General features: G+C 52.3%; 1 protein-coding gene across 8 annotated transcripts in view; it reads left to right on the top strand.

Annotated features, from left to right (window-relative positions):
* The window catches only part of TRRAP (transformation/transcription domain associated protein), a 90,729-nt gene that overhangs the window by 19,242 nt on the left and 54,213 nt on the right, over positions 1–17,274 (top strand). For 7 of the 8 annotated variants that reach the window (XM_069570762.1, XM_069570766.1, XM_069570765.1 and 4 more), the window contains exons 16-28: positions 76–173; positions 607–801; positions 1,945–2,136; positions 4,077–4,242; positions 6,353–6,609; positions 8,622–8,822; positions 11,200–11,351; positions 11,810–12,009; positions 13,267–13,484; positions 13,587–13,784; positions 14,586–14,846; positions 15,327–15,488; positions 16,977–17,073. In XM_069570762.1, the coding sequence (XP_069426863.1) occupies positions 76–173; positions 607–801; positions 1,945–2,136; positions 4,077–4,242; positions 6,353–6,609; positions 8,622–8,822; positions 11,200–11,351; positions 11,810–12,009; positions 13,267–13,484; positions 13,587–13,784; positions 14,586–14,846; positions 15,327–15,488; positions 16,977–17,073 (2,397 nt within the window). The remainder of the gene's footprint in view (positions 1–75; positions 174–606; positions 802–1,944; positions 2,137–4,076; positions 4,243–6,352; positions 6,610–8,621; positions 8,823–11,199; positions 11,352–11,809; positions 12,010–13,266; positions 13,485–13,586; positions 13,785–14,585; positions 14,847–15,326; positions 15,489–16,976; positions 17,074–17,274) is intronic. The other variant, XM_069570763.1, reaches the window with a different exon arrangement.

Here is a 17,274-nt window from a genome sequence, read left to right as displayed (position 1 = left end):
CCTGAGTCGCTTAGACCATGTTCTTCCTAGAGTCGGTGTTGCTCCCAGTAACTTACCGTGCCCTCTCTCTTCCAGAAGCTCAGTTCATTCCCAACAAGCAGTTACAGCCCAAAGAGAGCCAGATTTACATCAAGCTTGTCAAGTACGCAATGCAGGCTTTAGACATTTATCAGGTAGGCAGCGCCCTCAGGCCAGGCTCCTCTTAGGATTAAGACACTAGTGACGGAAGGGGCCTCTCAGTCTGTTGCCGTTTGGGTGGTCTGGAGTATTGACGGCCCGGATTGCGTTTGTTCTCCAGCACAGGGTTGCGTCGATGGTGAGAATTCTCATGTCAGTGTATTCTGAGGGGCAGATGGTATAAAGGGAATGCAGTAGAAATAAGATTTAATTTTACTGAATTTGTTACTGGTAACAAAGGTTTTGGGGTTTGTGTTTTGTTTTGTTTTGTTTTCAAATTTTAGGTGAGAATAGAAATTTAGAAGATGGGGGTGGGCGGTAGACATTTGATGTCTGATTCTCTTACGTGCACCCCGCTCATCTGGTGGTGTAATGGAATACGTTCAGAGACTCAATTTTGATTCCCGTGGTGTTGTTCCCCTGTGCAAGGTTCAGATAGCAGGAAATGGACAGACGTACATCCGAGTAGCAAACTGCCAAACCGTGAGGATGAAGGAAGAGAAGGAGGTGCTGGAGCACTTTGCCGGTGTCTTCACAATGATGAACCCGCTGACATTCAAAGAAATCTTTCAAACTACAGTCCCTTATATGGTGGAAAGAATCTCAAAAAACTACGCTCTTCAGGTATGACACTCTTTTCTTACGTTCTTTCAACATGTGTCGAATACTCGGTATTTCTTTTTTTCTTTTTTTTTTCTTTTTTTTTTTTTACATGCGTTCCCAAACATGAACCCCCCTCCCACCTCCCTCCCCATAACATCTCTCTGGGTCATCCCCATGCACCAGCCCCAAGCATGCTGCATCCTGCATCAGACATAGACTGGCGATTCAATTCTTACATGATAGTATACTTGTTAGAATGTCATTCTCCCAAATCATCCCACCCTCTCCCTCTCCCTCTGAGTCCAAAAGTCTGTTATACACATCTGTGTCTCTTTCCCTGTCTTGCATACAGGGTCGTCTCGGTATTTCTTTTATTTCTAAGTAACGTGCCTAAGGATAGTGCTCGTAGAGCAAAATTTATAGAGAACTGTTCATTTCAGTCGCTCAGTTGTGTCCAATTCTTTGAGATTCCATGGACTGCAGCACACGAAGCTTCCCTGCCCCTCACCAGCTCCCTGAGCTTGTGCAAACTCATGTCCATTGAATCAGTGATGCCATCCCATCAACTCATCCTCTGTCACCCCTTTCCCTCCTGCCTTCAGCCTTTTCCAGCATCAGGGTCTTTTCCAATGAGTTGGCTCTTGGCATCAGGTGGCCAAAGTATTGGAGCTTCAGCGTCAGTCCTTCAGTGAATATTCAGGACTGATTTTCTTTAGGATTGACTGGTTTGATCTTGCAGTCCAAGGAACCCTCAAGAGTCTTCTCCAACACAGTTCAAATGCATCAGTTCTTTGGCACTCATCTTTATGGTCCATAAAGAGAACTGTTAGGCCATAGTGAGAAAAAAAAAATTGTTTTCAAAAGCTCAGGGTATTTTGGACCAGTTCCCTTCATAGTAGAAATTAAGTATGTATTAGACATAGGCTCTTGGTACTTGAGAGTGGGGAGGAAATGACAGATTTGAGTTCTTAAAGTGAACTGTTTGTTCCACGCAACACTCAATAAATCGATTTTGATGGCTTTTTTTTTCTTTTGGTGGATAATTCGGGTCTGGGAGTGTCTGATACAGATTTGATTTTGTGATTCTGAAATGTCGATTGCTTTTTCTTGGAGCCGCTTCGTGGACGGGGCGCTGTTTGTCACGTGCGTCTCTCGTTCTGACAGATTGTCGCCAATTCCTTCCTGGCAAACCCTACTACCTCTGCTCTGTTTGCTACGATCCTGGTGGAGTACCTCCTGGACCGCCTGCCGGAGATGGGCTCGAACGTCGAGCTCTCCAACCTGTATCTCAAGCTGTTCAAGTTGGTCTTCGGCTCTGTCTCCCTCTTCGCAGCTGAGAATGAACAGATGCTGAAGGTAGAGTCAGACCCAGCCCGCACGTTGTGTTTGGGGTTGTTTTTTTGTCGTCGTTGTTTCTCAATACTTTTCATCTTGAGCAGAAACCGGAGTGGCTGTTTATGTTTTCAAACGCAATAATATTAAATTAATAAATGCTTACAACCAGTTGGAGCCAAGTGTGGAAAACCCTGCAGGTGTTTTAAAGCAGAGCTGCTCCTGGTCGCCTGCTGACCCAGGATGAACACGTGAGAACTCTCAACTCGCAGGGCTTGTCAGTAGTCTCGGCACCACTGAATTTTCATTTTTGAAGTCATTTCTTACACGAACCACACAAGTAGGGTAGGAGCACATCGTGTTCTTTTTAGAAAGAAAAAAATCGGGTGACACGAAAAAATAGAAGAGGGAGGAACATCTGGCCTCCCAGACCCGACAAGGAGCGGCTGGCTGTTGAGCAGCTCCCGGCGCACCCGCTTCCTGCCCGGCGTGTCGTGTCTGTGTTCGTACCTTCTTGCGTTCGGCGCACAGACGCCCCGTCTCAGGCCTGTTTGCTCATTTCCCTCTGAATCAAGGACTGCAGCCAGCTTGTGTCCCCATGTTAAGGCCGTCCGGGAGGGGTATGTTTCCTGACGCACCCCGCTGCGTGACTGATCCTGTGCGTGCTGTGATGTCTCACCAGCTAGTTGATTCCAGCAAACGGCAGAAGCCAGCGCGTGCTTATGGCAGCCACCGAAGGCAGCACATGGAGCAAAAACCTTCTCAAAATTCTCTTGCCCGACAGCAGGGTATTTTAGCTTCTGCAGAAGGCTGAGTATTGCAGCTCCGTCTGAAGAGAGATGTTTTCCTGTGGGGGGAAGTTTGAGAATGTAAAGGAGGTCCATTTTCTTCTGAAGTAAATGCGACATAAAGCACCAGTAATTTGTGCTTGTGTGAGACAGTTTCCTCCACTTTTTCAGTTACGTAGTGTTCAGTTACCAACAACCTTGACATTACTTTTGAGTTAGTATAAAAAGACAAACTTTCAGAAAGATGCAAAATATTTGTGTTCTTTGTCCACATAATTTAATATCTTCAAATAATACAATTTTTGCCAACCTCGGGGACAACTATATAAACCAGCAACCAACAAAAAAGAGAATAAAACTTAACAGACAAGTCTAATGATGAGGTGTCTGAATATTGTTGGAGAGGTGTTCAAAGAATAATTTGATAGAATGCTTTGTCTTGAGACTAATAGGGATGACTTCTCTGTAAAAGAAATTATGCCATATGCAGTTATGAATGGCTGTGCTGATGGTTTGCAGTTTCCAGTTCACTTTAAATGCGCCTGCAGAAAAACTCACGTCAAACTTAGCCTGTCGCGTGTCAAAACTGGGATTTGAAGTACAAGATAAAAAGCTAACTTGTTTTAAGCTATTCACTAAACTTTAAGCTAATAAAGTGCTTTTTTGAAGAAAATACTCATGAACAGATTTTCTGATCAAGTCTTCTAAAACGTTCCGATCTCGAACGTCTTTTGAGGCTCTTCCCAACTTGGCGTGTGTAGTATGTGATTGGTAGTGAAGTTTCGGTGCCTTTGGGTTGCTTTTTGTATTTCGATAGTTATTAGGAGACCAGCTTCTTCCGTCTCGTTTGATTATTTAGTCTTGGGGAGGGACTGTTCCCAAGAACTGCAGAGCCAGCAGGCCCTCCAGGTCCTGCTGCAAAGTGTCTGTGCAGCATCGCTTACCTACATATTAGTGGTGAGATAGGAACCTAGTAAATGCTTTTTTCACAGCCAAACTGGGTGGAAAGCTACCTGTATTTTAAGAGAAATTAATTTGAGTCAAATAAAAGTTAGAATGGTTCTGTTTGGTTTTTCTTTTTGGAAAATTCATCAAAATGACCTTCTCTTCCTCCCTTTGTGCAGTGAACCCTCCTCCCTTTGGAGCCTGTTAACCTGGTTTTCCTCCATCCCGCAGCCTCACCTGCACAAGATTGTCAACAGCTCCATGGAGCTCGCCCAGACAGCCAAAGAGCCCTACAACTACTTCCTGCTGCTGCGGGCCTTGTTCCGCTCCATTGGGGGCGGGAGCCACGACCTCCTGTATCAGGAATTCCTGCCTCTCCTACCCAACCTCCTGCAAGGTCAGAACAGTGATCCCGGCCACCGTTGAGTCTTGTGTGCACGCGCGGGTTCTGGCTGACCGTGTTTGCTGGGGTTCCTCCCCTGCACCCGGTCATGGTGAGGGGACGTGTGTGCGTGTGTGTGTGTGTCTGTCCCTGTGTCTTGAGCTTTAAAGGGGTGGGTACGTCTCCCTGCTCAGAATTGGTTGCGAGTGGGAAGGTCTTCGTTGACCCGAGTTAGGATGTTCTTGTAGCATTTGCGAAGCAGTTTTAGAGAGGAGAGTAGTAAGGTCAGAGATCTCTAGACTGAAAGAGAACAAAAAGGCAAAAAAACAAGTTATAAAGCTAATATAAGCCCTATATACAATACATAGAAATGCAGTAAAATATGTGTTTTTATTTAGTTGCTACGGTGCACAGACAGGATTCTTTCATTCCTGTGCATTAGGAATGCTTTCAAGGCTTACAGCCAAAGGGCAGCTCAAGTCCAATGAATATTCACAGATATGAACTGAGTGGACACACTGTCCTAGGAATGTCTTTTTTTGTTTATTTTTTTGGTAATGGTGAGCTCTTGGCAAGGGATTGAATCTTCTTCTGTATTTTCTTTATAAATTCTTCTGAGAGAAGCCATTCACAGCATAATGTGCCCAGAAGGTCCCTGGGAAAGGACTTTATAAATTCTTCTGAGAGAGGCCATTCACAGCATAATGTGCCCAGAAGGTCCCTGGGAAAGGACTTTATAAATTCTTCTGAGAGAGGCCATTCACAGCATAATGTGCCCAGAAGGTCCCTGGGAAAGCCTCAAGCATGTCGAAGGCAGTGTTAGTTGCTCAGTCGTGTCTGGCTGTGTGACCCCACGGGATGTCGCCCACCAGGCTCCTCTGTCCTTGGGATTCTCCAGGCGAGAATACTGGAGTGGGTTGCCATGCCCTCCTCCATGTTGAAGGTAACGTGGCCCTAAGTCCCCCAGCAGGTGCTTAAGGAGGCCCGCAGGCGGGCTGTGTTGTCTGTATTTGACCCTGACTCCAGGCCTCTCCTGGACTGCAGGGGCTTGCTTTGTAGCTCAGTCGGTAAAGAATCTGCCTACAATGGAGGAGACCCGGCTTCGATCCCTGGGTTGGGAAGATCCGCTGGAGAAGGAAATGGCAACCCACTCCGGTATCTTTGCCTGGAAAACCTCACGGACAGAGGAAGCTGGTGTATTGCAGTCCATGGGGTGGCAAAGAGTCGGGCACGACTGAGCGACTAACACACACACACACCAGGCCTCCCCAGCCTGTGCCCTCTGCTCTGATTGGTCTCACGGCCCCGCCTGCAGTCTTCCCAGCCTCCCTTCTCTGCCCACCTGTTTTGTTCAAGCACATCCCCTCCTGGGAGCTGGGCCTGGGCCCTCTCCTTGTCTCCCTTCTCCTTTGGGTTCTGAGTCTGGTGTGACTGCTGTGTATTGCCTCGCCTCGCAGTCCCTCTTTCTTTAGCCTCAGCTGGCTGGGATGCACCTTGTTTGGGGGGCGCTGTTCCCTGCTTTTCTCTTCCGAGCTGTCTCTCAGGTTCTGTGGGCAGGTCCACATCTGACGTTTTTTAGGAGTGGGGCTCGGTAAATACTCGGTTACCCTCCTTAAGAGTGTATGGGGCCGTGAGTTTATAAGAAGGAAGCTCCTCTCATTTACAAAATCAAATGGATTTTTTTTTTTAAGTTTATTTTAAAGCATAAACATCAGCTGTGGTTTACTGGAAACCTGAAATGACATGCAAGCTTGTAAGCCTCAGACTTGAGGTGAACACGTCACGATGGAGTCTGTTTCTTTCTAGATTGTGCTTATTCACTGGAGAACATGATGTTAAATACCTTGTGTAGCATTAATTAGTCCTTAACGTTAGTTCAGTCCACGTTTAATAACTCATCACAACCTAACCTGATTGCACGCAGCCTGCTGTTGCCGCGTGGTAGACGGACGAGGCCTCGGGTGCAGGTACAGGACAGGTGCAGCAGACGTGACTCCGAGGCGTGATTCTGTCTTGAGGCGGGTGTTTACAGAAAGAGTGGCCGGTTATTCTCTGCGTTACCGGGGTGCACTGGGGCGGCACCGTCCCCCGCGCGCAGGGCTCAGCGTGCTGATGTCCCACGCAGGGCTCAACATGCTGCAGAGCGGCCTGCACAAGCAGCACATGAAGGACCTGTTCGTGGAGCTGTGCCTGACGGTCCCGGTGCGGCTGAGCTCGCTCCTGCCCTACCTGCCCATGCTCATGGACCCCCTGGTGTCGGCGCTCAACGGCTCTCAGACGCTGGTCAGCCAAGGCCTGCGGACGCTGGAGCTGTGTGTGGACAACCTGCAGCCCGACTTCCTGTACGACCACATCCAGCCAGTGCGCGCCGAGCTCATGCAGGTGAGCGCGCGTCCCCGTGCTGCCGACAGAGGGCACCGCGGCCCCGGGACCCGCCTCCTTCCCGGGAGCTCGCCTCGCTGTGCACTGGCTGGCACTCTGCTGCGCTGCCGATGGGGCCTTCGCCTGGCCGCATGAGGCTGCTGGCCTACCAAGTGATGTGGAGAAACACCACGTGCGTCGAGCGGATACTTGTTTCGCAGCGTCGCTCCCCTCTGGGAGGGCTCCCGCAGCGTCGCGTTCTCGTGAGGTTGAGCTTGGGAAGGCAGGCGCTACCTGGCTACTGCTGTTTCCAGGGAGACGCGCTCTCTCTCTGGGGGTTCCCGAGTTACACAGTGCAGACGTGCATGCTTGTTGCAGAGAGAGAGAGCCGTCTGGCCGCCCCTGGAGGAAACAGAAAGAAAGGCGGCTTGGAACCCGTGCTGTGTCTCTGGTGGCTCAAGCTCTGTGTCAGGTGTGGGGCTGTCCCCTCGCGTTTTGCTGATGGTGGCTGTTTGCACTGCGGTTGGTGAATGTTAAAGGCCAGGGCTGACTGTTGCTTGCTCACCCACCCCTTTAGCAGAGAGTATTTGGCCCCAGGTCGGGGTCCGAGTGCCAGCTTCTGTGATGGGCATGCAGTCACTCCTGAGGTGCAGGATCTCTGGACAGTGGACACAAGATAGTGACCTGCGTGCGGGCGCCTCAGGCTCCATTTAGAAAGGAGAAGATGGCCGAGAGGCGGGGTGGGAGCTGCCAAGGCCAGTCACGTGGAGGCCTGGGCAGCGATCAGGACTGTTGGTTCTGGAAGGCCGACCATGGGCCCAACCTGAGCCTGGGTGAGCACCGAGTGGGGAGAGGAGGCAGGACTGGGCTTGGGGCCTCCTGCCCTTCTGTGAGCAGAACAGGTCAAGGGAGAGACCACTCAGGGCCCCTGCTTGCTTCCCGCCTGGCAGAGGCCCGTCAGCCTGCTGAGTCCCTGTGCAAGGGTGGGAAACTGGACCCCATTCCCAGGCTGCCTCCTCCCAGGGAGATGAGCAGACGTCCCTCTACCGCGGTGCTCAGGCTTCGGGTAGGCCAACAGGAACAGAAGAGAAACTGGAATTTTGCTTACAGAAGAGTTCAAAGATTTTATATTGATGATCACTAGACGCTAATACCTGGCCTTGTTACAGAGGATGTGTCAGAAAATAGATTTAAATAGTGAGCTGTGGCCGTTTTCAGGATTTATGATGATGTCAGTGAAAAAGTTGGGGAAATCGCAGAAGTTTTTTGAAACCGTTGAGGGCCTCTCTGTTCTTTATACTGACTGTGAGTACGAGGTACCCAGTAACTCGTTTTTCCTGTAATGCCGGTCCCTTCACAATCCCAGTGTTCCCTCTTCACCATCTTTTCTCATATCAGGATTGAAATGTAGAAGAAATTTGTGTATCGTGTTTATAAGTTATAAAGCCTAGTAGCAGTAAAAACCTGAGGACACCCCATCTAATCCAGGGTTAAGGACTTTACGGCAAATGTGTTTCCTGTCTGCTCCCCCAGCCCGTTGTGAGTATCCATCCAAGCGGTGTGTTCGGTCTCTTGCCTTTGAGCTCTATGCTGTTGACGACTCGCTACCGTTTGTGTTCCAAGAACACGGAAGAACATTTATGTGTGTGTTTTCTGTAAAGGCGTTCAGTTTCTCGGAAGGACACACACAAGACTTAACACCGGTCCCCCGGGCAGAGCGCTGTGTGTAGGGGGCCGAGGGGAGGGGTGTCCTCGCCGCATCATCCCCCGGAACTTTTGGGGAGGGGCATCTTTGCCGAGTCTTCCTCCAGAGCTTTTCAGGAGGGGCGTCTTCCTCCAGAGCTTGTGGGGAGGGGCACCTTCGCCGCGGCGTCCCCCAGAGCTTTTGGGGAGGGGCGTTCTCGCCACGTGGTCCCCCAGGGCTTTTGGGGTGGGGCGTCTTCGCCGCATCGTCCCCCAGAGCTTGTGAGTGGGGCTGGGGGGCCGTGGGCGCACGTTGGCTCGGAGGCTGACAGGCGCGCGCTGGCTTGCAGGCCCTGTGGCGCACCCTGCGTAACCCCGCGGACAGCATCTCGCACGTGGCCTACCGCGTCCTCGGGAAGTTCGGCGGCAGCAACAGGAAGATGCTCAAGGAGTCCCAGAAGTTGCTCTATGTTGTGACCGAAGTTCAGGGCCCCAGCGTCACCGTGGAGTTTTCTGACTGTAAAGCGTCCCTTCAGCTCCCGATGGAGAAGGTAACTGCGCGCCTCTCTGGGAGCGTCTTAAAAAGAGGCTGCAGGTTCCACTTTAAGACGTTTAATTTCTGTTCAGAAACATGCAAATAGAACCAGTCCCTTTGGGCGGGAGTTTCTTAACCCAAAGAGCAGCAAGGCTTGCTGGGGCTCAGCTCAGCTGGCGAGGGTTTCCGTGACGCCAGGAGGCCAGTGGTGGGGGGCGCTGCCCCGTGCCGTCCTTCCTGATGGCAGGGAGTGCCGCCCCGCCCGCCTCAGCCTTGCCCTTCGTCCGCTCTGATGCCCAGCGGGTGTCTCATCAAGGGTGATGTAGGACCAGGCTGATCATGTCCCTGTCTCACCCCTCGCCCCTCCCAGGCTCCCGCTTTCCTCCTGGGCTCCCTCCAGGGGCGGCTCTGTCAAAACCAGCAGACGGTGCCCAGCGTGTTGCAGTCACTCAGCTGCTTCTGCCTGACCCTTACTGAGATCTGGCCTCCTCACCTCACTGACCCCCCTCACCTCACTGACCCCTCTGGCCCTCCCACACTCAAGGTCGTACTTGTTATGGTCCGTGTGGTCGCATCCGACTTTCCCCTTTTTATTATAGAATCCGCCCTCGCTGCCTGCATTGCCGCTTTTGATACCTCATCGTTTCAGGGTACTTATCCAGCCGTTACCGTAGCGAGCATTTTCGGGAAGGGTTTTACTGCACCCTTTGGCGTGTGTCCGAGTGACGGCCGCTTCAGTGAACCGCACGCCAGCCGGACGCTGAGCTCCATGCAGGCCTGGGCCTGGCCGTGCCCTGTGGCCGGGACCACTCAGCCCTGCCTGAGCGCGGGCTCGCCTCACCCTGTCCTATGTATTAGAACTCCGCTGTCCATGTGGGAAGTGGACACAGCAGGAGTGTCTGTGATTTGTTTTTTTTTTGAGCCAGACATTGCTGACCATTTTTGAGGATGGGTGCCCTCTGGGTAGCGTCTCTCTGGAGCCGTTTCTGGGGTCCTCTCTCCGTCCACCTGTCCCCTACCTTCTCAAGCACACCCATTATCGCTCCCCTCCCCCAGCCCTGCCCCACAGACGTGTTGCCCTTTTTAATCTCAGCTCCTCATTTCAACCTTTATCGAAGCACTTGCCAAATAAACACTAGTTTCCTTGTAAGAAAATGCAGCTACAGTTCTTTCGTTACCTTGAAAATGACCGTAGCGAGCGCTCTGTGAACCCGGCCAGTCCACACGTCTTAGGGTCATTCCCTTCAGCTGGGGTTCTGTCTGCTTTGGCCCTGTCAGTGCAGGGTCGGCATTAGAATGCAAGCAGTGACTTTCACTTGATCTCTGCATAGACTGAGCAGAGCAAGAAGATCCCTTTAGGAGTTTTTCCCCCCAAGCAGCTAAAGCAGGGAAGAAACCGGATAGTGAAGACATGCCTCCCTGGTCCTTCCAGGGATTCTGTACTGCTCCTGGGACCCCTCCCAGCGGGTGGCACATGGGGGCACGTGCAGAAGCGGCAGGGAAGGGCCAGGCCCAGCGCTGCAGGTTTACATGACAGCAGTTGCTTTTGGCATAAGACAGTCCGTCCTTCAGTGGGGAGGGGACGGTGATTGGCTTGGAGGTTATGCTGCTCCTCTGAGTTCCCTCTCCAGTTTCTGCAGAGAGGGGTGAGGTAGGGAGAGGCCTGCGTCTGGAGGGCAGGCCCCATCCCGTCGGTCCCTCCCTGGCTCCTCACACTGGAGGAGACTTCAGTACAGATTAGGCCTTTGATTTCTAAGGACATGGCAACCCACTCCAGTGTTCTTGCCTGGAGAATCCCAGGGACGGGGGGAGCCTGGTGGGCTGCCATCTATGGGGTTGCAGAGAGTCAGACATGACTTAGCAGTAGCAGCAAGCGGTAGCAGCAGTAAGTACCTTTAACATTAGCACCTGAGCCGTTAAAGACTTGGAGTGTTTTTGTGTGTGATCCTGCCTTCCCTGCCTTCTGGTCCACCTGCAGGCTAGGATAAGACATGTATGAAGCTGGGTAGGTTTTCTGAAAAAATGAAGTAAACCCTTTTGGAAGAAATTAGTCAAACCTTAACTGAGATGACTCAGGTTCTAGTTTAATCCAGCAAATTTGCCACAGGAGTCCTGAGCTCACTTAATTTCTGTAATTTCCCATCGGCCTTTGAAGCACAAAATCGGTAAACCCCGCTTCACATTTCAGTTTGAGCCGCATCCATTGCCTCCTCCGGAGGCATTTGGTGAAATGTTTCATTTGGTGAAACCTGCTCGCCTCTCTGCAGACCCACTGCTGTCTTTAAGGGTAGACGTGCATCGAGCTGCTTCTGGGTGCTGCTCGTGCCTCCAGCAAAGGCTTTTCAGAATCACAATTTCAGCACAAACCCAGTTGCTGTGCTGCTTCGCCACAGGCCATTGAAACGGCTCTAGACTGCCTGAAGAGCGCCAACACCGAGCCCTACTACCGCAGGCAGGCGTGGGAAGTGATCAAGTGCTTCCTGGTGGCGATGATGAGTCTGGAGGACAACAAGCACGCGCTCTACCAGCTCCTGGCCCACCCCAAGTATGCTCTTCGCGGGGACGGGCCGTGGGCCTTGTTTCAGAGCTTTAGGGGTGGGGGTGCCTCCCAGATCTCTCAGTGTCGGAGGTGTGTTCCGTCAGGTCAGGTCAGGAAAAGGACACGCTGCCTGCCCAGCCCTGCTTCTCTTTTAGAGAAAATGGGAAGATCTTGGGTGCTTGAGGGTTGGTCTCTCTCAGCTGCTGAATGTGCTGCCATTCATTCTGTGATGTCCCTCTGAGTCGTTGACCCGTGCTCACATTAGGGGACAGCACATTTGGTGTCTCTTGACCCGTTGGCTGGAGACGTGCATCGTGAAACTTGTCACGTTAGATTCCACGTGTTGCTGAAATTAAAGCAGAGAAGTCACTCAGGCCCGTGCAGCTGCACATAAGTCCCTTGTGATAGGATCGTCAGCTCTGGACTCGAGTGTGGTGACGGTGAATTTAATTGTTGTCGCACAGCTTTACAGAAAAGACCATCCCCAACGTCATCATATCACATCGCTACAAAGCGCAGGACACCCCAGCCCGGAAGACGTTTGAGCAAGCCCTGACCGGGGCGTTCATGTCCGCGGTCATTAAAGATCTGCGGCCCAGCGCCCTGCCCTTCGTGGCCAGCTTGATCCGCCACTACACGATGGTGGCGGTCGCCCAGCAGTGCGGTGAGTGACCCCAGACCAGCCGGGTTGAGGTCTTCAGGGACATCGTGTTTCACAGAAGCTGAGTTTGGCTGATTGGTTTTGGACTGTTGTTTGCTGGTCGTCCACTCATTCCATTGACACACAGAGTTGGTGTTCCAGCAGTAGGTGCTGTATTTGCTTGAAAATTGTCACCTGGTTTTACGTATAAAATATTAACACGGTAGGTTTAACGTTGTGGCCCTTTGTTTTTTGTTTCGGGGGCTGAGTACTTTTGGACCCTCTGCGTGTAGAGGGGTGACTGTGTGTGGTCCTGCCCCCTGCTGGCCCCCTGTCCCCGGTGGGGTTTGCCAGGCCCAGCCTCCATCACCGCTCGCCCGGGTCCCCCAGCCCCTCAGTCTGCTCCTGGACCCTCATCTGTGCCTTTCCCCTGCCTGGCCGCTCCCTACCTCTGCTCCAGGTGTTCCCGGGCTCTGGGTGCCAAAGGACCTATTCTGTTAGTGGTTCCAGTCCATTGCAGACTGGTGGTTTTGTCGAAGGCAGTGGAGATGTCGCGGCACCACCCGCTGCTGTTCCTGAACACTCAGCCTCAGTTGTGCAGCTGCTCCCAGACCGGCGCCGGTCGTGGGCATGACCTCTTGAGTAGCACTTTGTGTCCTCGAAACCTCTCACCCTGGTGGACAAGCAGTTTTCTCCCAACACTGCAGGACGCAGGACTCCCCCCCTTTTAAAATTCTTCCTGTCCAAACAGTCAACGCCGTACAGTTGGACACTTAGCTTGTCTCCCAGTGTTTCCCGTCTCAGTCACTCCCACCTCGCCTCGGGCCGGTGCCTGCCAGGTGTGAGTTGTTAGTGGTTGCCAGACTCTCCTGTGCGGATTGGATGCTCTTGCTTTTTCCTCTTGTGTGTCAGGAATGTCCAAAGCATAACCCACAGTCACTCCCAAAGTATAACCCACAGTCACTCCCACGTTGTGCCTCTTGTCCTGGGTAATGAGTTTTTTCAACGAAGAGACGTGATTACGGTCCTCACTTAAAACAAGTCTGTCTCTGAGCTGTGATTGAGAAACTCTGAAAGTTAACACAGTGTGATGGAGTCGGTTACATTATACCTACTTAGTTTATAAATAATTGCGGTTTAACAGAAGTTGGTCAGGTACCAGGGTTGGCTTTTATTAAACTCCTAATCTCCAGGGCAGTGGGTAGTTTTGCAGTTGGAGGGCCGAGTGTGTCTGTGGCACTAAGCCCAGCTTTCCCGCCTGCTGCCTGCCTCTCCTCCCAGGCCCCTTCCTGCTCCCTTGCTACCAGGTGGGCAGCCAGCCCAGCACCGCCATGTTCCACAGTGAGGAGAACGGCTCCAAAGGGATGGACCCCCTGGTCCTCATCGACGCCATCGCCATCTGCATGGCATACGAGGAGAAGGAGCTCTGCAAGATTGGGGAGGTGGCCCTCGCCGTGATCTTCGACGTGGCGAGCATCATCCTGGGCTCGAAGGAGCGGGTGAGCAGTGCGGTCTGGCTGGGGCTGTCTGTGCCCGCGGGTGGCCGCGCTCCGCCGAGTCCTGGGACCTGGGAGCACACCGAGCGTGCGCGTCTCTTCCAGGCGTGCCAGCTGCCCCTCTTCTCCTACATCGTGGAGCGCCTGTGCGCCTGCTGCTACGAGCAGGCCTGGTACGCGAAGCTGGGCGGCGTGGTGTCCATCAAGTTCCTCATGGAGCGCCTGCCCCTCACCTGGGTGCTGCAGAACCAGCAGACCTTCCTCAAAGCGCTGCTCTTCGTCATGATGGACCTGACGGGCGAGGTAGGCGGGGAGGGCGCGGCGGGGCGGGGGGTGGCCCCGGACCCCACCACGGGCACAGGACGGTCGTCCGCCTGGGCAGCGGTGAGTTTCAGGCGGTTCTGCAAGCGTGCTGTCCGGGAAGCTTAGATTTCGCTGCTGCTGTTGTTCCGTCACTAAGTCGTGTCTGACTCTTTGTGACCCCCATGGACTGCAGCAGGCCAGGCCTCCCTGTCCTCGACTGTCTCGTGGAGTTTGCTCAGATTCACGTCCATTGAGTTGGTGTTGCTAGCTAACCATCTCATCCTCTGATCTTGCTACAGCATCGTAAATGAAAGGACAGATCACAGCCCTCAGGTTCTCTTTCTCTGAGACTCTAAATATGGGTCAGTCTTGATAACAGTCACTTGGCAAAGGACTTTACCCAGTGGTCCGTGAAGGGAGAACTACTTCTCAGTCCTGCCACAGATTAAACAGTTCACGTGCTGCAGAAGTTCCTGTAGGAGCCGTGTTCTTCATGAACCTTTGTATGCGTGTAGCACAGACAAGTAGAAGATGGTGGGCGTCGCCTGCTTAAATCTGTTTGGTAAACACAAGGACCAAGTCTAGATCCATTTTCTTCCTGAATGACAAACGATGTCTAAGCAGCAGGGCTAGCTACCAGAGTACCTTGAGGACAACACGAAGCAGTCTTAACGCCTTAGCTGGTGTGTGAGGGGCGTGGGCCCCCAGCGACAGCGTTTGGGGCGGGCGGGCAGGCATGCAGACGTGGGTGCTGTGGGCATCAGCACCCGTCATTGGTGCTGAGGAGTCCCTGGCCTGCAGGTTTCCAACGGGGCGGTCGCCATGGCCAAGACCACCCTGGAGCAGCTTCTGATGAGGTGCGCGACGCCCCTCAAGGACGAGGAGAGGGTGGAGGAGATCGTGGCGGCCCAGGAGAAGTCCTTCCACCACGTGACCCACGACCTGGTTCGGGAGGTCACGTCCCCGAACTCCACCGTGAGGAAGCAGGCCATGCACTCGCTGCAGGTGCTGGCCCAGGTCACCGGGAAGAGCGTGACCGTGATCATGGAGCCGCACAAGGAGGTGAGGCCTCGGCCACCGGGCGGAACCTCCGCAGACTTTTTCTTCCTTCAGGTTTGAGTGTTGATGATATGGAATCTGGCGTTTTGTGTCCAGTGAGCTAAGTGCTGTTACCCGTGCTCGTTCTGACCTCAGGCTTGCAGATGGCAATGTGCTTATGTTAATATCTGTTTCAGTGACCGTCAAGGGTAGGGGCTAGTTTTTGGGCCTGATGAGCACAACCTGGTCTCATCTTTGTTTTGGTTTTTGCTGTTGTAAGAGCGGCTGCTCTGGACCCCGAGGAGTGGAATGTGTCTGAGTGCATCTCTCCACGATCCAGCATTGGCATTTGAAGCAGCTCCTCCCTTTCCTAACTGACGGCTGTCTGGGATAGCTTGGTCTCAGTTACGGTTTTCAGGTTGCTAACTGGCTTAGGATCTTGCGCTGAGGTGTTTGCTTTTTAAGGGGCGGCAATCAGGGGTGCCTCCTCCGTGTCTCCCCCAGGTCCTCCAGGACATGGTCCCCCCGAAGAAGCACCTGCTGCGACACCAGCCCGCCAACGCCCAGATCGGGCTGATGGAGGGGAACACGTTCTGCACCACGCTGCAGCCCCGGCTCTTCACCATGGACCTCAACGTGGTGGAGCACAAAGTGTTCTACACCGAGGTAGGGACGCGGCGTGGCTGGGGTCGCCCGCGCACGTCCGGCAGCCCGTCTGCACGGAGCCTGCAGGGAGCCTGGGGCGGGGGAGGAGGCAGGCATGTGTCTGAGATGGCCAGTGAGGTGGGGGGTTGCTGAGTCCTTGGAGCTCTGTTAGCCTTCTCGGGGAGCCTTGCTCTTCAGGATCGTGAAGTGCATTTCAGAGCCGAGACTGCACCTCCTCCTCTATCACTCATGTCAGCGGGCTCCCCGTTTATGAAGTTTATCAGACTTGAGTGTGCCCTGCCCTGTTAGACCTCACTTCACGTGAGCGCCCTTACCTGGCTCCAGCAGTACCACATGAAGTACAGAGCCTGCGCACTCTCTTTCTGAAGGTGCCGGACCTGAGCCTTAGGGTTGGTTAAGCACCCGGAGCCCCAGAGCAGGCTAGCTGGAGAGCCTAGGCTGGAGCCGCCGCGGTTGTATTAGAACCTGGCCTCTCATCACTGCACTGCCCTGCTGGGCTCTCATTTTGTTTGGTGGACTTGACTTGCCCCTTGACCCCAAGATAACAGGCGGTGGAAGATGGCCCCTTCCGCGTGCTTGTCACCATCAGTATTACAGTGTGGCATGGTACTAGACAGTGCAAAATAGGAACGCAACTATAGATGCAGTCAAATCAGAGACAGCAGCTTAGACTCAATAATGGGCTGTGGATTAGCCCAATCTGAAGTGGTTTCAAGATGTGACTTATTCTGGAGGCATTGTCAGACTAAACTGAGCTAGAAGTCATAAGGAAGCGAGTTCTTCCTTGTCCACACCAAGTCTGCATTTCCAGCTATGAAAAACTTGCCTCTTGATTCTTTAAGTCCATTGTTTTTACTTGGACATGAGGTCATTGATTGTGTGTTCTAGCTTTTAGTTATTTTTTAATACCTTGGCTATGGCCCTTATGTAAGTTGTCCAGGATGTCAGTAGAAGGGGAGAGTAGTAATAGAGCGCCATATGTAGTATTTTAGGCGGTAGATATATAAACATGTCCTGGTTTGGTGAAATGTCTGCAAGGCTAGCTGCTGGAGTGTCTGCATTATATAGTATTTCCAACAAAATACTTCCTTCTTAGGCTTCTGTGTGCTTGAAAAGAAAGAAAAAGTATTACTGCTCAAACGCTTGAATTACAGCGTGTTTATTTCTTGGGCCTTGGCCCACGGCATTGGGAAACAGCTCTGAACAAGGCATTGTCCCCCCATTGTGGAATTTGCATTTAGAGAGAGTGATCCTCTGCGTAAAGAAAAAGCATGATGGTATCAGAGAGCCGATGAGAGTGCCAAAGAATTTATTTCACAGAGGTTGACTGAGTTTTGCTTTAGAATAAGGAAGCCCAGTGACATTGTGATACTTAAGTGCTTCAGGATTTGGGTTTGGTTTGTTAATTGTGTCGTATGGTCACGTCCTCTTACTTGCAAGGTCTTCACAGTGCGAGCAGGCCGAATTATGTCATTCTGTCTCTTGCAGCTCCTGAACTTGTGTGAGGCTGAAGATTCGGCTTTAACAAAGCTGCCCTGTTACAAAAGCCTTCCGTCGCTTGTCCCTTTACGGATTGCAGCCTTAAGTAAGTTCACGTAAATCTGAAACAGGTCACCGGGCGCAGAAGTGGAGGGGGACCGATGGCCCTTTTTTGGTTGTCTGATTTTTCTGACTCTCTGTGGCCTCTAAGGGGGAATTAAAAAAAAAAATGTTGGTGTATTTATCAGGCTGCATAATGAGATGTCATTGGACTGTGTAGATTTCTAGGATTTAAGTAATTATTCTA

Source organism: Ovis canadensis, chromosome 24, assembly GCF_042477335.2.
Source record: "Ovis canadensis isolate MfBH-ARS-UI-01 breed Bighorn chromosome 24, ARS-UI_OviCan_v2, whole genome shotgun sequence".
Taxonomy (NCBI): domain Eukaryota; kingdom Metazoa; phylum Chordata; class Mammalia; order Artiodactyla; family Bovidae; genus Ovis; species Ovis canadensis.
The sequence above is the reverse complement of the archived record's forward strand: the minus strand, read 5'-3'. Positions and strand labels throughout refer to the sequence as shown.